This window comes from Medicago sativa, chromosome 2, assembly GCF_051527215.1.
Source record: "Medicago sativa cultivar Bolivia chromosome 2, Bolivia_mono, whole genome shotgun sequence".
Classification (NCBI taxonomy): domain Eukaryota; kingdom Viridiplantae; phylum Streptophyta; class Magnoliopsida; order Fabales; family Fabaceae; genus Medicago; species Medicago sativa.
The window spans coordinates 36,431,504-36,456,920 of record NC_140750.1 but is presented as its reverse complement, the minus strand read 5'-3'; the positions used below and the strand labels follow the sequence as shown (position 1 = coordinate 36,456,920).

Here is a 25,417-nt window from a genome sequence, read left to right as displayed (position 1 = left end):
TGTGGCACGGCCGTGCTCGACTCCAAAACCCTATTTTGCTGCTTTTCTTCGGGCCTAAGTTACCCTGTTGCAGCTTTACTGTTTTATCCCTTTAGTTGCTTAGTTTCTAAGTCAATTGTAAAGTTATAAATAGAGTAGCTCTCCACCATAAACATTCACCTTTTACTTTGAATATTTTAAGTCTTTATTTCAATAAAAGTTCTTTACTTTATTTACATTCTTCCTTGCAATTTACTTTTATGGCTTTCTCTCTTCTTCCCCCATGTCTACGATGAACATGAGTGAGTAGACTTCTTTGTCTTGGGATCGTTGGATAAGTCTAATGACGTAATCCGGATCAAGCCAAGCCTTAAACCCTAATTACTTGTTACCTTAATTCCTAATCTAAATTCACCGTTTTAACATGAATTAATTATTATCAAACTGTGGAAGGGAACGCGGAGGGTTTTATAATGGTTAATTCATCATCACAGATATCAATTCATAAAGCGAACGCGGAGCTTTGATATCCAAACAAGTGAATTTAGACAAGGTTTGCGAAACATGAGAATAGTCTAGCAAACCTTGGGACATATAAAGTTTCGATCTTCAAGGGTCCCAAAGGCAATCACCCATGAGAATAGGTGTGGTTGTTGGAGGGATACACTCACTGACTTCGAGAGGAGCTATGATATGCTAAAGAGAAACTTGTCCTTAGTAATTAAGATTAACGTATAATTATAAGTTTAAGGCTTGCTTGTGAAAAGATTTGTTATTATGATGAACCAATGATCCCGAGGCTTTTTAATATTATTGTTATTTACTTTGAACAACTGCACTCTCCAACTTCTTATTTCTTTCTCCTCTAATCATTTTCTAAAAGTTAATTAGATTTACCAACTCCCTAGCGGAACGATAACTCTACTTACTACTATTACTTCGATAGGCCGTGCACTTGCGGTTTGGCCCTATCAAGTTTTTGGCGCCATTGCCGGGGAGTTAACTAATTTGATTAACTTTTTCTTAGTGATTAGAATTCTCTCTTCTTCTTTATCTTTTCTTTTTATTTTTATTTCTAACTTTTTATTTTTCTGTTATCGTTAACTTCTTGGGTTCTCAATTTTTTATGCGAAAAACCAGAAATCGAGTTGTAATAATCAACGAGATCGAAAGGTATTTGCATAAACGAAAGAGAGACGCATGAAATAACACCGCCATGGCCAATAGCACTCTCAAAGAGTATGCAACGCCGTCTATGGCTGAGCCACAAGCTGTTATTGTGTACCCAACGGTTGAGGATGACAATTTTGAAATTAAGCCTGCCCTACTTAACTTGGTGCAGCAAAACCAATTCTCGGGATCCCCCCACTGAGGATCCCAATCTTCAGATCTCTGTTTTCCTACGAATTAGTGGAACCATGAAGGAGAACCAAGAGGTCGTAAGACTTCATCTCTTTCCCTTTTCCTTAAGGGATAGAGCTAGCGCTTGGTTCCATTCCCTCGAAGTCGGTTCCATTACTTCATGGGATCAGATGAGGCAAGCATTCCTTGCCCGATTCTTTCCACCATCTAAAACCGCTAAACTTAGAGACCAAATCACATGGTTCAACCAAAAAGATGGGGAATCTCTCTATGAGGCGTGGGAGCGTTTCAAAGAAATGCTAAGACTTTGTCCCCACCATGGCCTAGAGAAGTGGCTTATAGTCCACACTTTTTATAATGGCTTGTCTTATACCACTAAGATGTCTGTTGATGCAGCTGCAGGTGGAGCACTTATGAACAAGAACTACACGGAGGCGTATGCCCTGATTGAAGACATGGCTCAAAATCATTACAAATGGACCGACGAGAGAGCCATCACTAGTTCTTCACCCTCCAAAAAGGAGGCATGTATGTACGAAGTCTCTAACTATGACCACCTTGCTTCTAAAATTGATACACTAACTGAAAAACTTGAAAAACTCAATGTTAGTGCTATCAATTATGCTTCTACTCATTCTTGTGAAATATGTGGTATAGCTGGTCATGTTGGTGTTGATTGCCAACTAGGTAGTGCTATTAACGGTGTTGAGCAAATGAATTATGCTCAATACAACCAAGGGATGAGACAAAATCAAAATTTTTACAAAAACCAAAATCCCTATGGACAAGTAGCACCACCCGGTTATGCAAACAACCAAAGATTCACTCAGAAATCCAATTTGGAAATTTTGTTGGAAAACTCTATTGCCAACCAAAACAAGCAACTTCAAGAACTTAAAAACCAAACCGGATTTCTGAATGATTCTCTTTCCAAGCTCAATACCAAGGTTGATTCTATTGCTACTCACTCTAAAATGCTTGAAACTAAAATCGCTCAAATAGCCCAACAAGTGGCTACCTCTTCCCAAACACCGGGAGTCTTTCCTGGTCAAACCGAAGCCAATCCCAAAGCCCAAGTTAACGTCATATCTTTTGAGGGTAGTAAGTTAGGCGAAACTTTTGCTAAGGTTAAAAACATTGGGAAAGAAATTGTCAAGCCTTTAGGTGATAAAATTGTGATAGAAGAAGCAAAACCGCTTGAAGAAAACAAAACTCCATCCCCCTTAAACCTTGATAAGCTTAAACTAGAGGGTAAGTTTGAAAAATTTGTCAACATACTTAGGAAGATTTGCATTAAACTTCCCTTTGCTGAAGCTTTGTCTAGGATGCCTCTGTATGCCAAGTTTTTAAAGGAAATTTTTTCAAAGAAAAGGGCTATAGAGCATAGTGAGACAATAGCTTTGGCTAAGGACACTAGTGCAATCATTCAAGAAGCACCCCCTAAGCTTAGAGATCCAGGTAGCTTTGCCATACCATGTGAAATTGGAAATGAAACCATAAACAAAGCCTTATGTGACTTAGGAGCTAGTGTTAGTTTGCTGCCTTTGTCTCTTCTTAAAAGGATAGGGATAGGAGAGTTAAAACCTACCAAAATGGAATTAAAGCTAGCTGATCGTTCTACCATGAAACTTGTAGGATTTGTCGAGGACATACCGGTTAAGATAGAAGGGATATATATCCCAACTGATTTTGTAGTCGTTGACATTGCGGAGGACGAATACGTCCCCATAATCCTAGGTAGACCTTTCCTAGCCACCGCGGGAGCTCTTATAGAAGTCAAGAACGGTAGGATAGTCTTTCAAGTGAGTGATAAGATGGTAGAATTTGAGTTGGAAAATGTTATGAAGGGTCCCGCTCTTTACTCTTGTTGCATGCTTAACGATCATGTTGTGAAGGAACATTTTATAGCGTCATCTACACAATATGATATCTTTGATCCATTCTAAGGACTCTTTCTAACCGTCAAGCTGATGACATTAAAAGAGCGCTTCGTGGGAGGCAACCCACGCATTTAATTGCTTTTGTCTTGTTTTTCTTTGTTTTAATTTGTTTTGTAGGTATTTGTCCAAGTGTGATTCGAAAAAATGATGAAATTGAAAATTTTTTGAAGCCTCCTTACCAGAGTGTTGGCACGGCCCGTGCTGAGGTTGGCACGGCCGTGCCATGGTTTGTAACACAAAAAGAGGCCAGACCCACAGAGTGTTGGCACGGCCCGTGCCAAGGGTGGCACGGCCGTGCCCGATGTCTACCCTCCTATAAACCCAATTTTTCTCTTCTTCTCCATTCATTCTCAAACCACAAACTTCTTTCATCTTCTAACCCTCTCTCTAAACCTCCATAACTCCCAAACTTCAAACCTTCATATCTTCATCAAAACTTAATCAAATCACTCAATTCTTTCACCAATCAATCACAAACTTCTTCCTAAACACAAACCACCAATCAAAAACAACTTTCATCCATCCAAACCTATAATTCACCAAAACCCTAATCTTTCAAAACCTAACCCAAACACCACAAATCCTTAACCAATCTTCACATCTAAACCCACAAACCTTACTTAAACATCAACCCCAAACCTAACCCAATCCTTTCCACAAAAAATCTTCCAAAACCCTAAACCTTCAAACCAATTCCAACATGGGTCAATGGCTTCAAGAAGAAGTGGTAAGGAACCAGCAAGCTCTTCTGGTCCTCCCTCAAAGAAGCAAGCAAAGGTCAAGAATCATGGAATCCAGTTTAAGGATGACACCCAAAAGGCCAGGTATAAAAATCTTACTTCTAAAACTTTGCATCCTTCTCGATATCCTGATTCTTATGATTTAAATGTGCTAGGGCTTAGAGATGATGTTCTTAGGCTAATGGGTAGGTTAGGTTGGACTGATATGTTAACACCTATGTGGGGTTATGAAAATTTCACTTATGAATTTTTAAGCTCAATTGTTTTCACTAAAGATAAGTTGGATTTTGATAACCCTAACCATAGAGTTGTTTTCCGGTTGATGAATATTGATTATGACATGTCACTTCAGCACTTTTGTGAGGCCTTAGGTTTTGCAAATGAAGGATATATTCATGATCATTGGGATCCTAGTCTAAAACCGGTTAACTATGACCCAGCTGCCTTTTGGAACCGTATCACTGGCCTTGACACCTATGTCCCTAGAGCCAACAAAGCTAGCAACATTCACAACCCAGTACTTAGGTACCTTCAGAGGGTTATGGCTTGCACTATTTGGGGTTGAATCGAGCTAGGAAACACTAGAACCGATGAATTGTTCATGCTATGGGCAATGCTCTACAAACACCCCGTCAACACATGTTTCTATTTGATTGACTACCTAGACTTCTTAGGTAAAAAACCAGCCGGTAAGGGAGACATAGTGGTGGGTGGCATCATTACATACATAGCTAGATGTTTTGGGGTGAGTGAGGATGAGGGGATCAAACCAATTGAGGGAAACAATAAGCTCAATAGGGAAACCCTCATTGCTATGAATTTCATTAAACGACATCCACCACTCCATTACCAACTCAAGCTTAATGTGCCAATCATGTTTTTATTGCCTAACCCACCTCGGACTACCATCGAGGTGGAAGAAAATTGGTTGTATGTTGATGATGTGCAGGTTCTAGAGCAACAAGATGATGAAGGAGACGATGCTAACTTGCACCAAGACATGGGAGAGGGTGCTAACTTGCACCAAGAGGGGCACCATGGCCATGAAGCCGGAGAACTTAATGAAAATCAAAGATGGGCATGGATTCACAATGAGATTGAGAGGATGAGCACCGAGCAACAAAGGCATGGTGTTGATTTATCCGGGCTTCGAAACGATGTCCAAAGAGGCAACCGTGTGAATAATGAAAACAATGAGATGCTCCGCCGGATGATGCAACACCTCCAACTCCAAGGTCCTCCTTATGGACCTCAATAAATTGTGAGCTTTCCTCTTCCTCTCTTCCTTTCTTTCTCTCTCTCTCTCTCTCTCTTCTCCTCCTCCTTCTTCTTCTTCCTCTTCTTCTTCTTCTACTTCTTCTTCTTTTAATTTCTAAGTGTCTAGAGTCGTAGTGTCCAAATTCCCTTGAACTTTATTCTTTTTATTTTGTTTTTATAGCAAGAGGCATGATTAGTAGCTTGTTTTTAATGTAAAATATGGCATGAAATTTTTTGTTTTGTCTCTTCTTTAAAGGTTGCTTCTTGTACATGAAACTAGTTTCTTGTGTTTCTTATGTTCTTGCTATACCCATGTCTTGTTTTATTGTGAAAATCTCCAATGAGAAAAGCACCCAGTTGCAATCTTTGAGCAAATGTATGAATAGGTATTTTAAGGAACACGTTCTATCTTTAGTGTTAACTTAGACCCTTTAAAGTCTTAAGAGTAAAAGTAGTATAAGTTTGTGTGGGAAATTAATCAATGTTCTTAATTGTTAAATTCTTAAATTGTTAAAGTTATAATGGGGCGGGAGAATGGCACCAACATGTGGGGGAAAGGACAATCCCTAACTTCCTAATTGTGGTGGTGACTCCCTAATTTGAACTTAAAGTGAAATAAATTCATCAATGCTAGGGGGAAAGGACAATTACATCCAAAAAGACTTCCTACGCGGAGATGAAACAAATAATTTTGCAGCAATGCTTAGGGTGATTTTGAATCTAGGGGGAAAGGACAATTACATCCGAGAAGACTTCCTATGAGGATAGATAGCCCCTAAGCATCTGCAGCCCCTTGTGCTTAATTGTTAATCTAATTTAATTTTAACTTAAATTCCCATCACTCTTATATGAAATGAAGAAAGGACTTTTCTCGGTTACTTTAGCACTAAGGATAGAACCTTTTCCTCATAATACCTGTCTTATACAGGAGCAAGAAAAGGGTTGGACTGGACACACACACTCACTTGAGACTTGATGTTGGGTAGAATAGGTTCATGAGAAGTATTTGAAATTGTAATTAGTGTACTTGAAGCAAAGCCTTTATTTTGAGACATGTGTTCTTAATATTGCCATGAATAAATCTTTTGTTGCTGCTATGTCTATTGCCTTTTGCTTGAGGACAAGCAAAGATTCAAGTGTGGGGGAGTTTGATGAGTCATAGATTACTCTAATTTATTGCATTATTTAGTTTAGTTTTATTTAAGATTTGATTTAATTTTATTGCATTTTATTTCCTTTTAGAATATTTTACTTTAAATTGCTTTTTATTTTATTTTAGGAACGAATATATGGTGGAAGGTGCCTTGGAGCAAAAGAAAGAGGACTGGAGCAAATACAGCGCAAGAATACGAAGATACGGGGCAAAAATACAAATCCCCCTTACCAGAAGCTTGGCACGGCCCGTGCCAACATGTGGCACGGCCGTGCTCGACTCCAGAACCCTGTTTTGCTGCTTTTCTTCGGGCCCAAGTTACCCTGTTGCAACTTTACTGTTTTATCCCTTTAGTTGCTTAGTTTCTAAGTCAATTGTAAAGCTATAAATAGAGTAGCTCTCCACCATAAACATTCACCTTTTACTTTGAATATTTTAAGTCTTTATTTCAATAAAAGTTCTTTACTTTATTTACTTTCTTCCTTGCAATTTACTTTTATCGCTTTCTCTCTTCTTCCCCCATGTCTACGATGAACATGAGTGAGTAGACTTCTTTGTCTTGGGGTCGTTGGATAAGTCTAATGACGTAATCCGGATCAAGCCAAGCCTTAAACCCTAATTACTTGTTACCTAAATTCCTAATCTAAATTCACCGTTTTAACATGAATTAATTATTATCAAACTGTGGAAGCGAACGCGGAGGGTTTGATAATGGTTAATTCATCATCACAGATATCAATTCATAAAGCGAACGCGGAGCTTTGATATCCGAACAAGTGAATTTAGACAAGTTTTGCGAAACATGAGAATAGTCTAGCAAACCTTGGGACATATAAAGTCTCGATCTTCAAGGGTCCCAAAGGCAATCACCCATGAGAATAGGTGTGGTTGTTAGAGGGATACACTCACTGACTTCGAGAGGAGCTGTGATATGCTAAAGAGAAACTTGTCCTTAGTAATTAAGATTAACGTATAATTATAAGTTTAAGGCTTGCTTGTGAAAAGATTCGTTATTATGATGAACCAATGATCCCGAGGCTTTTTAATATTATTGTTATTTACTTTGAACAACTGCACTCTCCAACTTCTTATTTCTTTCTCCTCTAATCATTTTCTAAAAGTTAATTAGATTGACCAACTCCCTAGCGGAACGATAACTCTACTTACTACTATTACTTCGATAGGCCGTGCACTTGCGGTTTGGCCCTATCAATGAACAAAACGCAAAAACATGAAACAGAGAATGCTGTCACTGTGCAATTTCGCTGTGACCTACGTGCAGTAATTTGACCATAACTCAAGTTCTATAAATCGTTTATACGTCAGACCAACGACATTAGAAAGCTAACATCCATACCTACAACTTTCGTGTTTACACCTAAGACCAATTCCGCACCGATCAATACCAGTTTTCATATCAAAATTCGGGGCAGAGATAAAAAAATCAGAAAAAGCAACTCATATTATTCAAACTTCACATTCATTCAAAATCATCACAATCAACAACAACAACTCAACATAATTCATACCCAATTCATAATATGACTTTAACAACAACAATCATCAACAACCACAACTCATAATCATGAATCCAACCACAAATCAACAACAACATAACATAAATCATCAATTGAATTGCAATTCAAAACCCTATCTTCTTTTCAAACCCTAACTTCTCTAATCATCAAAATAAAACAACAACAAACATGTTAAACCCTATTTCAGAACCATATACTTATGATTAAAGAAGGTTAGTCCCACCCTTACCTTAGATTAATTGACAGCAAGGTTCTACAAACTTCTCCTTCTCTAACTCTTTTCTTCTCTTCGTTTCTCCCTTTCTCTAGGTTTCTGCTCTTTCTCCAAAACAGTTTTGCACGTAATATATTTTCTAACTCTAGCTCTCCTTTTTATATAAACCTTAACCTGTTTATTTTTTCTTAATTTCAATTCTACCCCAAAGCCTCATTATTCTAAATAATTATATTTCTCCACTAAATATATTCTAATAAATAATAAAATAAAGCCACTCAATAAAATATCAACATATCACATAATTAAATAAATCATATAATTCGACTCTATCTCAATAAAATAATTAAATAAACAAATATTGGCTACTAATATATATATATATATATATATATATATATATATATATATATATATATATATATATATATATATATATATATATATCAACGCATAACAAAAATATCACTTATCAAATAAGTTAATTAAATTCTAAAAGAACAGACTCTAAACTCAAATAAATAAATAATAAAATAGGGCATTACAACTCTCCCCAACTTAGAAGAATTTTGTCCTCGAAATTCAGAGCACATGAGATAATGAATTTAATTATTGCTTAAATATCTTAAACCATATATAACAAAATAGAAACTTCAAATAATACACAAAAACCACATTACAGTTAGTCAGTTAAACATGATCACATAATAAAACAGAACAATTAATTAGAAAAGAAAACGACAGTATTCAACCGTCACACGACACAACAACTCATCTACTTGGCCGGATAGACCGACCTGCTCTGATACCAATTGTAACACCCCGTTTTCCCAACATATAAAAATTTCAATAATAAATCAGAGTATTCAACTTAAAACAGGATGTCACACTTCTTTAACAAATTTAAAATAGGTTAAAGTCACTATTTATTCAAACAGCACCTGTCAATATTTCAATTACTTTGCAGCGGAAAATAAAACATCTTAATTAATTCATCATAATGGCACTATGGCCTCAACATCATTCAACTTATTAAAATCCAAATCAAAGGTTCTTCAACATAATTCATAATCAAACATAGTTCTTGACCAATAACATAGTTCATGATAAAATAACATCGTTCATGGCAAATACGTAACACATGGAAACAAGCAATATCCCCATCCCGTTACGTATCAGAGCAACCTAAGACGACACGGCGGAGACTACTCAAGACTGCAACTATTCTTGGTCACCTGCAAGTTACCCATGTAAGGCAATAATTTCCAAGCAGAAGGGGTGAGATTTCACATTCGATAATAATAAGCATATAATTCATCAGCAGAATTTAACGACATAAATAACACTTATTTAACTATGTTACTTCATCATAATACTTCTTAATTCAACTCCTTAATTTATTGATAACTTCGCAACAACGACAATAGATCGACTACGACATCCACAACTTCGACTAGACATCAAGGACGATGCAACAACAACTCTTTAACTTCGACAATGCAACAACCACTAAGACATCATGCATGTGGTACCATTTAGGGCATAAGTCCTCATCTCTATTGAGCATAAAAGGCTCCCAGGGCTTGAGCCCTCGTCACTTTTGAGCACAAGGCTCCAGGGCTTGAGCCGTCGTCGCTATTGAGCACAAGGCTCCAGGGCTTGAGCCCTCGTCGCTATTGAGCAAAACGCTCCAGGGCTTAAGCCCTCGTCGTTTGTATGAATAGACTCAACAACTTGACATCTTAACATCCTAGCATCTTAACAACTCAACAACTTGACATCTTAACATCTTAACAACTCAACAACTCGGCATCATAACATCTTAACATCTTAACAACTCAATAACTAAGACATCATATAACATCGTATTCAAAAATCAACAATTCATCATGCACCTTTGTAAAAACATAATAAATTATACATAACATATTTTCATGTCAAACCAAGGCTACTAGAAAGATATTGCAATTATCAGCAACTTTCATGTTTATACCAAAGACAAATTCAAAATATAAACATATGAACAAAACGCAAAAACATGAAACAGAGAATGCTGTCACTGTGCAATTTTGTTGTGACTTACGTGCAGTAATTTGACCATAACTCAAGTTCTATAAATCGTTTTGACGTCAGACCAACGGCATTAGAAAGCTAACATCCATACCTATAACTTTCGTGTTTACACCTAAGACCAATTCCGCACCGATCGATACCAGTTTTCATATTAAAATTCGGGGCAGAGATTAAAAAACCAGAAAAATTGACTTATATTATTCAATCTTCACATTCATTCAAAATCATCACAATCAACAACAACAACTCAACATAATTCATACCCAATTCATAATATGACTTTAACAACAACAATCATCAACAACCACAACTCATAATCATGAATCCAACCACAAATCAACAACAACATAACATAAATCATCAATTGAATTGCAATTCAAAACCCTATCTTCTTTTCAAACCCTAACTTCTCTAATCATCAAAATAAAACAACAACCAACATGTTAAACCCTATTTCAGAACCATATACTTATGATTAAAGAAGGTTAGTCCCACCCTTACCTTAGATTAATTGACAGCAAGGTTGTACAGACTTCTCCTTCTCTGACTCTTCTCTTCGTTTCTCTTCTTTCTCTAGGTTTCTCCTCTTTCTCCAAAACAGTTTTGCACGTAATATATTTTCTAACTCTAGCTCTCCTTTTTATATAAACCTTAATCTATTTATTTTCTCTTAATTCCAATTCTGCCCTAAAGCCTCATTATTCTAAATAATTATATTTCTCCACTAAATATATTCTTCCACTAAATATATTCTAATAAATAATAAAATAAAGTCACTCAATAAAATATCAACATATCACATAATTAAATAAATCATATAATTCAACTCTATCTCAATAAAATAAATAAACAAATATAGGCTACTAATATATATATATATATATATATATATATATATATATATATATATCAACATATAACAAAAATATCACTTATCAAATAAGTTAATTAAATTTTAGAAGAACAGACTCTAAACTCAAATAAATAAATAAATAATAAAATAGGGTGTTACAAACACCTTCACATATTCATCAACATAAACACCGACAAATTTCATACATGCAAGCACCACATTTATCATCATCAAAATTGCATATAAGAATTCAACAACATAATTCAATACATGCAATTACCACATCCAAATATCAACACTAAACATGTATAAATTCACCATCAACAATCGACATTTAGCATATTCACATCAACAACATCGACAACATCATCGCTATCAAATTATCATCAAAAGACAACACTTTCAAGAAAGTCGACATATAAAGAATTTAATCCAAACTAAGCAAACATATTTCATTGCCTCAACAAAACACATGCACTACTCACATATGTTCATAGTAGCTTAGGCATATGAGTATCCTAGGCCAATTCTAAGAAATCACAAAATCATGACAAGTTTATCTCTAGGTGTAAAATTTCATAAGTAATTGGTTTTCCTGGCGCTTTGAAGTCAATCAATACCCAAACCGGGAACTTTTGTTAGTTTTTAGTGCATAAAAGTGTATGTTTTTTTTATGAAAAAATTTATTCAGTACAATGAACTTGAAGTTAATGGTTTTAAAAAAGTATTAACGTGCAAAGAAATGTAAAATTCAGAATAAAGTACATGACATGTAAATGACTTGAAAAGCATTTGTGCAAAATTTGAATGCCTAGAAAAGTAATTGTGAAGAAAATTAAAGTGCACGGAAGTTAAATGTGCAATAAATATAAAGTGCGGAAAACGTCAATGACTTCAAAATCAACAAAGAAATTAAAAATCTCATATTTAATCATGTATAGATAATCGACGGTCATTTTATGTGCTAGATGTGATTTCTGAAATACAATAACATCCCTTGTTTTCAGCAGGGATGACCTTGTTCAATGTGCAAATCTCTGAAATTGTAAGTACTCTTGTTGCTAACAGGCGTGTTACTGTTATTTATGTACACTAATTCCACAAGTCTTTTTCTACACATCATATAAACTCGATTTCTTCTCTATATTTATAAATGTTGAGAAGTGGGGTATCCTATCCGAGGTTCGAACCCCGGTCCCTGCATATATTATGCAATGTTCCTACCCAATTGAGCTAAGCTCATATAAACATAGGTAAATAAACTTGTCCCGTCAACATAGGTAAAATAAACATTTTGTTGCTTAAATTTTTACTGATTCTAAATTCAACAAAAAGTTAAACCAAGAGGGGAAAGGAGTATGTATTTGCAATGTAATTGAATCATCTCTCATAAGAGGGAAGTGTAATCTACTCAATTTTTTTTTTATTTCTAATTGTCAAGCGCTGAAAGTCTAACACACAAAGTATGGAGAAAATAGGTATCGTGGGTTTATTTTAATACCATAAAAAAATCTAAAGTGGGTTCTTGGAAAAACACTACCTTGTTTAATTCAAAAAAAAAAAATTAATAAAAAAAAACCACTAACATGGAAAATAAGTAACATGATAGGCCTATTTAAGTTGCGTTTGTGGAGTCACCGTTGCACTAACCCGCACTTGTAGCTTTGCTTCACTCACTTCTCTCAAATATGGGCAGAAACAGAAAACCTTCTTTTGCTAATATTATTTCCCTTTTGAGTGCATATGTGACGTTATTATGTTTCAGTGGCCATTCATCATTTGGTTGCATGGAACAAGAGAGGCAAGCGCTTCTTGAACTCAAAGGAAGCTTTAATGATACATCATTAAGACTTTCCTCTTGGAAAGTGAAACTCCACCTGAACAGGTAGATCATGAGTATTGTTGCCTCCGCCTCTCCAGACTGATCATGAGTATTCTTACCACCGCCTCTCCAGGCTGATGTTGAGTGTTTAACGTCTCTCCAGACGATCACCGCTCCACTAGGCATCAATCTCAAGGTGACCAACATCACCTTCATCCTCCAAACAACACCACACCATCAGAGCACCCGCATCCCCAAGACGCACCTCAATGTTCTCCAAATCACCAATGATTTTGTTGAACTCCATAAGTAGCTCCATGACGATCTTTAACTTTACCATCCTGAATAAGTAAAGTTGTTGCTTTAGGAATTGCCGACGAGCCAAAGACTTTGTCATATACAAAGATTCCAACTTTGCCCACATCGATGCCGCGGTTGGTTCCTTTGCTACTTCTCTCAAAACTTTATCTCCGAGGCACAAGACAATGGCACTCCTGGCCTTGTCCACCATCTCGGTCTTCTCCGCTCGTGACATGGTGACCGGTAACGAACCTTCACCCTTCAAAGCTTTCTCACACTTTTGCCGTATTAACACCGCTTCCATCTTTACCTTCCATAACCCAAAATCGTTATCTCCGGTAAACTTCTCAATATCCCACTTTGAACCCATGATACTTGATTATCCTTTGACCCTTGCCCCACGGTGGGCGCCAATTGTTGCGGATTCGATGAAAAACTCACACCAATAACAACTTGATGTGTGGAGCAAGGGATAATAAAGCAACCAATAATCAAAGTGAATAGAACAGTTATAATCACAAGCCAAAAGTAGAAAAAAACAGCGAGAGAAAAGGAAAGAGAGAACACAAAAGATTTGTTGACCCAGTTCGGTCCAAATTGACCTAGTCTGGGGGAGAGAGCAGCCCTCCGTTCCACTATATGATGAGTAACGTTACAAAAGAGATGGATTACAAGAATAAGTCTCCCGCCTAATTCTACCCAAATCCCAGCCTCTTCCCGTAACCAAGAGACTCAATCCTAATAGTGTTTCCCAAGGTGAATCATCCCACTCTAAACAAACCCTAGTTTTGTTGTTGATTCACCTTGGGAAACACTATTAGGATTGAGTCTCTTGGTTACGGGAAGAGGCTGGGATTTGGGTAGAATTAGGCGGGAGACTTATTCTTGTAATCCATCTCTTTTGTAACGTTACTCATCATATAGTGGAACGGAGGGCTGCTCTCTCCCCCAGACTAGGTCAATTTGGACCGAACTGGGTCAACAAATCTTTTGTGTTCTCTCTTTCCTTTTCTCTCGCTGTTTTTTTCTACTTTTGGCTTGTGATTATAACTGTTCTATTCACTTTGATTATTGGTTGCTTTATTATCCCTTGCTCCACACATCAAGTTGTTATTGGTGTGAGTTTTTCATCGAATCCGCAACAATTGGCGCCCACCGTGGGGCAAGGGTCAAAGGATAATCAAGTATCATGGGTTCAAAGTGGGATATTGAGAAGTTTACCGGAGATAACGATTTTGGGTTATGGAAGGTAAAGATGGAAGCGGTGTTAATACGGCAAAAGTGTGAGAAAGCTTTGAAGGGTGAAGGTTCGTTACCGGTCACCATGTCACGAGCGGAGAAGACCGAGATGGTGGACAAGGCCAGGAGTGCCATTGTCTTGTGCCTCGGAGATAAAGTTTTGAGAGAAGTAGCAAAGGAACCAACCGCGACATCGATGTGGGCAAAGTTGGAATCTTTGTATATGACAAAGTCTTTGGCTCGTCGGCAATTCCTAAAGCAACAACTTTACTTATTCAGGATGGTAAAGTTAAAGATCGTCATGGAGCTACTTATGGAGTTCAACAAAATCATTGGTGATTTGGAGAACATTGAGGTGCGTCTTGGGGATGCGGGTGCTCTGATGGTGTGGTGTTGTTTGGAGGATGAAGGTGATGTTGGTCACCTTGAGATTGATGCCTAGTGGAGCGGTGATCGTCTGGAGAGACGTTAAACACTCAACATCAGCCTGGAGAGGCGGTGGTAAGAATACTCATGATCAGTCTGGAGAGGCGGAGGCAACAATACTCATGATCTACCTGTTGAGGTGGATTTTCAAGGTTGAAGACATAGTGGGATGTACGCATTTACTAGTTGAGGTAGAGTACGCTCAGCATGAGGTGGAGTTGAACACACCGGTAATGGTACGACTATGGAGGACCTTGGGTGCTATATGGATAGCACAGCTTGCGGGATTACTCTAAAAGAAGGCCAAGGGTGATTGGATGCAAGGAGACCTTCAAGGAAACGGGAGATGTCCTGTGTTGAAGATGTCATGGTGAATGCTTGTGGGACTACCTAAAATACCTAGCGTAGTTAGACTACAAGGACCTTCGAGAAGGCGGAAGACATTCCGAGGGCTGAAGGGATGGGAGGTGTATACTTGTGGATTACTCTAAAAGCCAAGGGTGATTGGGAACAAGTAGATCTTCAAGGAAGCGGGAGATGTCTCGTGTTGAAGAGGTTATGGTAAAGGCTTGTGGAACTACCTAAAATTCCTGGCGTAGTTGGACTGCAAGTATCTTCGAGAAGGCGGAAGACATTCCGATGGCTGAAGAGGTTAGGGTGTAAACTTGTGGAGCTACTTGGTGTAGTGGGAACAAGGGAAAGAGCAGCAAGGTGTTGATGTTAAATGGGCATCATCACTAATTTGGAGTCAAGGTGGAGATTGTTGTGAAAGTGACTCAAAATTGGAGTTTGGAGGCCAAAAATTGATGTTTGCTGAAAGTACAAATCGGGGCCCGAATGGCAAAAATCGGGGCCCGATTTTGGCTGTCTTTGGGAGCAGTTTGGTACTGGAAAAATCGGCGCCCGAATGGTAAAAATCGGGGCCCGATTTTGCGTGCTGTTATTTTTCAGAAACGTATTTTTGGGCCAGATTTGGTACAATTTTATGGGAGTTACTTTTACTATAAATATAGGCATTGTATCAGTGTAAACTTTGAGATATAGGGGGCTGAAACAAGGGTTTAGAAAGGCAACAACAAAACTAGGGTTTGTTTAGAGTTTGTCTCTTTGGAACAAAACTAGGGTTTGTGGGTTGATTCACCTTGGGAAACACTATTAGGATTGAGTCTCTTGGTTACGGGAAGAGGCTGGGATTTGGGTAGAATTAGGCGGGAGACTTATTCTTGTAATCCATCTCTTTTGTAACGTTACTCATCATATAGTGGAACGGAGGGCTGCTCTCTCCCCCAGACTAGGTCAATTTGGACCGAACTGGGTCAACAAATCTTTTGTGTTCTCTCTTTTCTTTTCTCTCGCTGTTTTTTTCTACTTTTGGCTTGTGATTATAACTGTTCTATTCACTTTGATTATTGGTTGCTTTATTATCCCTTGCTCCACACATCAAGTTGTTATTGGTGTGAGTTTTTCATCGAATCCGCAACAGAAAGGAAATGACTGTTGCCAATGGAAAGGTATAAGTTGCAGCAACATCATCGAACATGTTGTGAAAATTGACCTTAGGAATCCATGCTACCCACAAAAAGGAGAAGATTATCAATCAAACTGTTCCTTCTCAGAAAATAAGCTTCAAGCTCATTATATCCATCCTTCTCTTTCACAGTTCAAATATCTCAATTATTTGGACCTTAGTGGAAACAATTTCAATTCAAGTCCAATACCAAAGTTTATCAATTTTATGAATCAGTTAAAATTCCTTTCTCTCGCTAATTCCCAATTGAGTGGTATGATCCCAAATAACCTTGGAAACCTCACAAATTTGTCCTTTCTTGATCTCAGTTTCAATTCTTATTTACACTCTGATGATGTCAATTGGGTTTCAAAACTTTCATTGCTCCAAAACCTTTACCTGAGTGATGTTTTTCTTGGGAGGGCGCACAATTTATTCATGATACTTAACATGATTCCTTCCTTGTTAGAAATAGAGTTGATCAACTGCAGCTTAACCAAAATGAACAGTGACAATCATCAACTTGCTAGTTACACAAATTTTTCTGGTATTGAGTCACTCAATCCTGCAAATAATCAACTTGATGGTTCAGATCTGAATGTTTTTAGAAACATAAGTTCTTCAGTTAAATTTATTGACATTTCTAACAACAGTATCAATTCAGTTCCATTTTGGTTAGGCAATTGTGCTAAATTAGGTTATCTTTCTCTTGGAAGTAATGCTCTCAATGGCTCACTTCCATCACCACTTAGAAATTTGACTTCTTTGACATTGCTCGACCTTTCCCAAAACAACATTGAATCTGTTCCATTGTGGTTAGGAGGGTTAGAGCGTCTTATGTACCTCAGTCTAGCATGGAATCATGTAAATCATATGGAGGGCTCTCTAACAACAATTATAGGAAATATGTGCCATCTTGTGACACTAGATTTTTCTGGAAATGGACTTAAAGGAGATGCGCTCGTCGGTAATTTGCAATCAGGATGTATTGGATATGATTTAGAGGAACTCGATTTGACTAACAACAATTTCAATGATCAGCTGCCAACTTGGTTGCGGCAACTTGAAAATCTGGTAATCCTCACACTTGATTCAAGTTTTTTCCATGGTCCTATTCCAAAAATTTTGGGAAAATTGTCAAACTTGGAATATGTAATCCTTGGTAACAATCACTTGAATGGATCTATTCCAAACTCCCTAGGAAAACTGGGAAATCTAATCCACTTGGACATATCTAATAACAACTTGATTGGGGGTCTTCCTTGTAGTATAACAGCACTTGTCAGTCTAAAATATTTGATTCTGAACAACAATAATTTGACTGGGTCTCTTCCTAACTGTTTTGGAAAAGTTGTCAGTCTAGAAAGCTTTGATGTGTCAGAAAACTCTCTGAATGGTACAATCCCACAAAATATTGGTCAACCATCAAATTTGCAAACCCTCTATCTTAGTAAAAATAATTTGCAAGGGAAATTTCCTGATAGTTTTGGTCAACTTTTGAACCTGCGCAATTTAGACTTGTCTCAAAACAATTTGGAAGGCATATTTTCGGAAATAAAATTTCCCAATTCACTAGCCTATGTGAATCTCACCAATAACCATATCACTGGGTCACTTCCCCAAAATATTGCTCACAAACTGCCCAATCTATCTCACTTACTTCTTGGAAACAACCTCATAAATGGTTCCATTCCAAATTCATTGTGCAAAATAAACTCTTTGTACACTCTTGACCTTTCAGACAACAAATTTGTTGGCAACATTCCTGATTGTTGGAATTTAACTCAAAGATTGAATGATATAAACCTATCATCAAACAAATTATCTGGAGTTATTCCGAGCTCGTTTGGTCACCTTTCTACTCTGGTGTGGTTGCATTTGAATAATAATAGTCTGCATGGGGACTTTCCATCATTGAAGAATTTAAAGCAACTGTTAATCTTAGATATTGGAGAGAATCAAATGTCAGGAACTATACCTTCATGGATAGGCGACATTTTCTCTTTAATGCAAATTCTCAGGTTAAGACAAAATAAGTTCCAAGGTAACATTCCATCAAAACTTTGCCAACTTTCAGCTTTGCAAATCTTAGACCTTTCCAACAACATGTTAATGGGCTCAATCCCTGACTGCATTGGAAACCTTACAGCAATGGTTCAAGGAAAGAAACTACCAGTTTCTATAAATTCAGGAGAGCCGAGGTATTTTGAATGGTATGAACAAGATGTCAGCGAGAGCATTAAAGGAACAGAATATCATTATACAAGAAATCTGAAACTGGTGGCCAATGTGGATTTTTCAAACAATAATTTGAGTGGACCTATTCCTAAAGGAATAACTCTTCTTACAGATTTACAAGGCCTAAATCTGTCACACAATCATCTATCAGGTAAAATTCCAATAACTATAGGGGACATGAGGTCACTTGAATCTTTGGACTTTTCTCACTGTCAACTTTCAGGCACAATTCCATACACCATGTCCAGTTTAACTTTTCTAAGTCACCTAAACTTGTCCTACAACAATCTTTCCGGACCAATTCCACAAGGAAACCAGTTTTTAACACTTAACGATCCATCTATTTATGTTGGCAACAAATATCTCTGTGGTGAACCATTGTCGAAACTTTGTCATGTTAATGATAGAGGTGAAAGTGGAGACGATGATGATGGTAAACATGATAGGGTTGAGAAATTGTGGTTTTACTTTGTGGTAGCACTTGGATTTGCTACTGGCTTTTGGGTTTTTATTGGAGTTTTGTTGTTGAAGAAGGGTTGGAGGCGTGCTTATTTTAAATACATTGATGAAGTTGTACAAAAAATAGATGTGACCTTTGGAATACAGTTTGCAAGGTTAAAGAAAAGATGGACAGGAAACCCTGTTGATTAGTGAAACATGATTGTCTTGATGCAAGTTGTCGGAAATCTCTTATGATCTTGTATCACTGTGGCGTGAATTGTGTTTACATTTGAGTGTCCATCTTTATAAAGTTTATTTTGATTATATAATAGTTACTTCACTTCTATGTAATGTAGTTTTAAAATTTCCTTTGTTATGCCAATAAAATTTCCTAGTCATCAATAATGTAAATCTTGTTTAAACACTCCTCTTTAATTCTCAACTGCTAAACATTGAAAAACACCAAGTTTCTTCCTAAAAAATTCAAATCTATCAAGTTTTACCGCCTTAGTAAAACTATCTGCAAGTTGCAGCTCAGTGGTACAGTATTGCACCTTAATCATTCCATTAGTCAACTGCTCTCTAATAAAATGGAATCTGCTCTCAATGTGCTTGCTTCTACCATGTGAGATTGGATTTTTAGCAAGACTTACGGGATATTTGTTGTCAATTCTAAGAGTTAGAGGCTTCACAACTTCACATTTAAGCTCCTTCATCATTGAATCCAACCACAAAGCTTGACATGTAGCAAATGTTCCAGCAATATACTCAGCTTCATAGGATGAGAGTGCAATAACTTGTTGCTTCTTAGTGCATCAGGATATGGAAGGATCATTGAACTTGAAAACATAGCATGAAGTGCTTCTTCTGTCAGTCAAATCTCTATATCAGTCACTATCTGAGTAACCTATAATCTCATTCACTTCACTTCTGCTTCCATCAGGAAATAGAAAACCAAATTACATAGTCCCCTTGATGTATCTAAGGATTCTCTTAGCAGCTATCAAATGAGATTTCCTTAGATCATGCATAAATTTGCTAGTTACACTAACTGAATAGCAAATATTTGGCCTGCTATTGCATAGGTACCTCAGTGATCCAACCATTTGTCTAAAGTTGGTTGAATCCACTTTCTCTTCTTCACTGCACTCATCTAACTTTGAGTTTGTTTCTGATGTATTTGAGACTGAATTACAGCTTTTTATCTCAAATTTATCTAGCAATTTACCAATGTATTTTTGCACATGCATTATCATTCCTAAAAAGAGCATAGCGTCCGTGCATTGCACGGGTTAACACACTAGTTTCATTCCATTTTTAGTGGTTGTATTTTGCTGAATTTTGATTTGATTCCAATTTCAAAAGGCAGTGAAATTCTAAGACACTATTTTAATAGTAGTGCTGATCAAACATATCAAATTTGTTTATTGTTATGATGAGAATTGAATGCAAAAGATATGTGATTTCAAATCTGATTCTCATATAAGTTGACTTTGGAAGCAATTACTCTATTGCTCTAGCGAAATTGTGTAATTTGAATATGATTCTCCAATCTGTCATCTCTTTGGCACAAAGGCTAAATTTGATTGAAATAATGACATTTCAAAATGTCTACTTAGCATATCATTAATGATATTGAGAAAATAAAGACATTAAGTGTACTTTTTGAATAGAAATGGATTGAAATGTTTATATTGTTGATGTAGATTTGTTTTATGAAATGAGGAAGTAGAATTTTGATAAAAATTAGACTGTGTATTTTGAGTGAGAGTTTTCTCCTCTTTGAGTTCATGGATTAGAACTCGTTTATCGAATTTTATCAATGGCTTCCATACCATTGTAACGATTCTTCTTGGCCTAACATTCCTTCTTGGATTAGAAGTGAGTGTGACGTGTTCTTTTACCATTCCTTTCCCCAAAACCATCTTTTTATTTTACTTTTATTTCTATACGATTTGAGACACTCATCACTAACTCGCACACAAACTATGTTAAGCTTCCATCTAATCTTCAATTAATGCTCCAAGTAACAATTGAATATCATCAACATATCAGTGGTGAACCAGCATTTAAAATTATAGGGAAAGAAAACAAGCAAGAACAGGCTATTACCGGAGCAATTGGCACAAAATTAATGAGAAAGGAATTAGCAGAGAGGAAAGTGGAGATAAAATCAATGAAGGATGAACATCGATCCTCTTTCCATGCATTTCTCATCAAACAGACTCCATTCTCAACAGGTCAAGATAAGAATGCATTGTTTTAACCAATAAAATTTTACACAATAAAGTAGGCTAAACAAAATGTATTACTCATTGAAATTGAGTAGAAAATGAAATTAAAACAACATATCTAAGAAGCTAACGGATTAAGAAAAAGATAGAAGCATAATTGCAAAGTTTCCACAATAAATGATAGTTTAAGTTATTACAGATCCTTATATCATTCTGATGGGATTCAAGAGAATAGCTTTCTTAGTAATAAATATATTATGGGTCTGTTTGGATTGTCTTATATGAGCTTATCCAGTGACATAAGCACTTGAGAGACTATATCTGCTCTACCATTTGAAAAACAATATATCTGATCTTTGATTAATCAATATTTACAAAATGTATAGATATATTTGTTTACCTGGTTGTGTGTGATTTTTTTTTTATCAATAGCAAATTAAAAACAAGGAAAAAGGACTAAGCTATCCGCTGCCTAAACACCGCAGATGCAAGATAATATGCAATTGAGGGAGATGAGCAATCCACATTTTCAAAAGGTTGATATTATAAGAAGTATCAACCTTAATCAACCAATTAACACATTCTACCCTTCTCTCTAGGTATGATTGAAGAAGACCACCCAAGAATGAGAAGTGAACTTCCTAATGAGAGAAAGTAAAGCTGTATGGGATGAAAGTCATTTTGATTATTGTGATCAACAATTAAATCCAAAGTTGTCTAATACTCGGATTGCATGATGATAGATCTATAACCAAGATCCAAAATCAATTGAAGACCTCTCCAAAATAGATCAAAGTTCAGCCAATAAATTAAAAGCTCCACAAAATCCGAAGAAACCATAAATCCAATTACATCCATCATCTTTTAAAAAGCCTCCAAAACCTGCATTACCAGGATTACCAAAAGAGGATCTATCCTCGTTGACTTTAATAAAGCCTTCAGAAAGTGGATGCCAGCAAACATGACGAATTACATACGTTTATTTGAAGTAAAGGCATCAACCATGGAGGAATGATTGATACTCCATTATCTCTCAAATATTATTTATCTATTATAATAAGTTATTTGTGATCCACTAATACTATCATCAGTTGTCCATACATTGGTATAGGTAGCTCGTCCCTATATATAGACAGACACACCTAAGCTAGAACTATTGTCATATAAGAAGTTGGAAGGGTGTCAAGATGTCTTACTTATCCGTGCTATCTTTTTTTCTCATAGTCACAGAATTCGTCTGATCGGTTGAGAACCCCGAACCGGTTCGCACGACCAGGTTCACGGTACTTTTACGAACCGGTTCGCCAAAATTCGCAAGGAAATTCGTTCAGAACGAAGAACCCAAAAGACTAGAAGAAAAAAAAATTAAACTAATTAACCCAATAAACGAGATTTTAGAAAAACAATTATCGCCTTAAAGGCAGAGAATTCTGTAATGATACCAATTGAATAATCCAAGTCAGCAAGTTTGTATGAAATGTGACACGTAGACACAAAGGAGTAAAAGAGGTGCACATTAAGAAATTAGAGTGGGTATATAAGTGAATTTGTGTGACCAAGAGTGGTGTGGAATATTTGGATCAGTTCTCTTCTCTCTGGATTTCTTCTTCTATGTTTCTTTCTTATCTTCTTTACAATTCAATTGTAATGTTTCTTCTCTGTTGCAACAGAGGTTGATTTATCCAAAAAATTATCAAACTCATTCTCAATTTTCCTTTGCAACTCTAGTATCATTACATTGGTGCTTTCATTGTCACCATGGCATGGGCGACAGAGGTAGGAGCTCATTGGGAAAAAATTGAAGCAGAGTACAATGCTGAATGGGCAAAATTGGCGTATTTGGACGGACCAGGATACACCGTATGGGACCAAATCAAAGCTAAATCAGATCTTCAACGACGATACTTCTCACGGAGCTCTTCCCATGGTGTTGTGAACTCACCGGTAGAGACCTTAACACAAATGGTCGAATCGCACTTCACATTTCCGAGGGTTGAATCATCTCGAGAACTTGGTCGTGGTAAAGTTGAATCGAACCGACAACAGAATTCGCGTATGTCTGGATATGCACGGGAAATTCGAGAGTCGTGTGAAAGAATGATTTCCCTGTTGCAAGAGCAAATCGATGTTTCAGAATCATCAATGGAGATGGACGCATCCGAGCTGATGAGTGAGTCTCTCCCGATTTCAGGTGAAATTCATCCATCCACGAAATCAATAGAGGAACATTTTGTCACATACAAATCTGTTTGCGCGGAGAATTTAATGGTTGATAGAAGTGATTTGAATATCGGAATTGCAACAACAGGTTTGAAAAAAGTATCCCCTCCACAGCGACCCAACCTTCGTCTTCTCTCATGATCTTTGCGTTTCCACTGATAAAACCACTAGGAGGTGAATTGTTCTCAATGGGATGTACAAGGGCTTCCTCGTGGGAAGATGTGGTGAGGCAGTGGTGCGGTTCTCATGCTCGCCTGTCGCCACCGCCACCGAAACCACCGGATCGTAGTTTACAACAATGGAAAATGGAACTGCAAGTAACAATGGATCGTTCAATGTCGCCACCACATTCTAAGCCACCCGACGACAATCCTGGAGCAGTAGATACCATAGTTTTTCCTTCGTGTGTGGAAATGGCAGTTTGGCCACCATCTGTTTGTGAAAATGTTTGTGTGCATGATTGTGTCATCATCCAGCTATTGTTGTTCATGTTGTTTCAGTCGTCACCACCGGTTCGGCATCACATCGAAAAGGTTCATGAACAGGTAATCATTGTTGTTTATCTTGGTGTTGGTTCGTATGCTCCTATTTCTCTAGACTATGGCTACACAATGAATGTCTTTGAGAAGAGTGAGGTTTATGGTTATGGTGTAGTGTTGTTGATTGTCTTGACTTGTAAGCATATTGATGGGAAATGGAAACAAGAACCACATTTACACATGGTGACATATGAGAAAAGAGAATTTGGGAACTTAGTTTTTGACAAGGTTCATATTCATCAACAACCACCCAAAACATTTATGAGTTTAGTAGGAGTATCCTTACGTATAACCAGGACAATACAATGCTTTCAAGAGCTGCCTAATCCCAATGTAAAGAATGTCACTTCCGTTTCTGTAGTTTGGTATGGAAATATCTTGCTGCACCTACATCATTTGTCACTTGAACCATATAATGCTCACTTTTGGAGTTGGGTGAATGATCATACTCATAGTGATGCTATGAAAATTGTTGAATTATTCCTTTTTGTTGTCACAGGGGTTGTTATTATTCCTGAAGGTATGTCCATAGTTGTGGCATTGAGACTTGCTTTTTCTATGAAATTGATCGAGTATGCAAAGGTACCTTCTGCAGAATTTTTGAGTGCTAAATACCATGGGCTAATTCTTTTTAGTGAGATTACTTGGTCTTTCATGGTTTCTCTGATTACTAAACATAGTTCTCACACAGAGGTATTAAGGTTGTTTTACATATTTTTTAGCAATTGCAATAAGAAGGCACATGGATACATTCTAGCCAAAAACATTGAAACTTGTATGCAATTAGGTGATTTCAACCCAACTTTTGTCAATCTCATTGGTTCTACAATACATGTGTGTTATACCCTAATTTTGGACCTAAAAATACTAGCTCCACTCTTCTTTTCTTGCATTTCAAGTCATTTGAACTGTCTCTGATCAATTACATCTTTCTCTGCATCTTATTTCAATATTACTTGCAAAATTCATATAAAAGGGTATTTTAGTCATTTCCTATATCCAAACTCATTTTAGTCTTTGAAAATTGTTTGAGTCCTTTCAAATAGTTTGAATAAGTTTTTATTTCAATCCCATGCCAAAATCCATTTTAAAAATTGCATTTGAAGTCATCTTGAGTCAGTTTAGCCCCTAGGGGCATTTTAGTCTTTTCATGTGTTAAAACTCTGTTTAAATTCAGAAAATTGTCTCTGAGACCTTTCAATTGGTTTAAATAAACTTTTGCCTTAATTTCATGATAAAAAACCATTTTAAAATTGCATCTGAGTCATTTTGAGTCGATTTAGTCTCTAGGGGCATTTTGGTCATTTCACATGAAATTTTGGCAGAGAGAGGTTACTTTTAA

At 36.8% G+C, this 25,417-nt stretch overlaps 1 protein-coding gene, 1 non-coding gene and 2 pseudogenes across 3 annotated transcripts; 2 read left to right on the top strand and 2 right to left on the bottom strand.

The window, feature by feature from the left end:
• Positions 1–978: 978 nt before the first annotated feature.
• LOC146946605 (uncharacterized) lies at positions 979–4,183 on the top strand (annotated as a pseudogene).
• Positions 1,560–1,666, bottom strand: LOC146946606 (small nucleolar RNA R71). Its single transcript, XR_015029404.1, has one exon. It is a non-coding gene; the product is annotated as a small nucleolar RNA R71 (small nucleolar RNA).
• Positions 4,184–12,724: 8,541 nt separating the features above from the next.
• On the top strand, positions 12,725–19,408 carry LOC146946604 (receptor-like protein EIX2). The gene is made up of 2 exons (XM_085744602.1): positions 12,725–12,974; positions 16,380–19,408. The coding sequence occupies exons 1-2, from the start codon at positions 12,798–12,800 to the stop codon at positions 19,290–19,292; spliced, it is 3,090 nt and encodes a 1,029-aa protein (XP_085600728.1). The 5' UTR covers positions 12,725–12,797; the 3' UTR covers positions 19,293–19,408.
• LOC146946603 (secreted RxLR effector protein 161 pseudogene) lies at positions 18,349–20,188 on the bottom strand (annotated as a pseudogene). The gene has a single exon (XR_015026776.1). The product of XR_015026776.1 is annotated as a secreted RxLR effector protein 161 pseudogene (transcript).
• Positions 20,189–25,417: the final 5,229 nt, after the last annotated feature.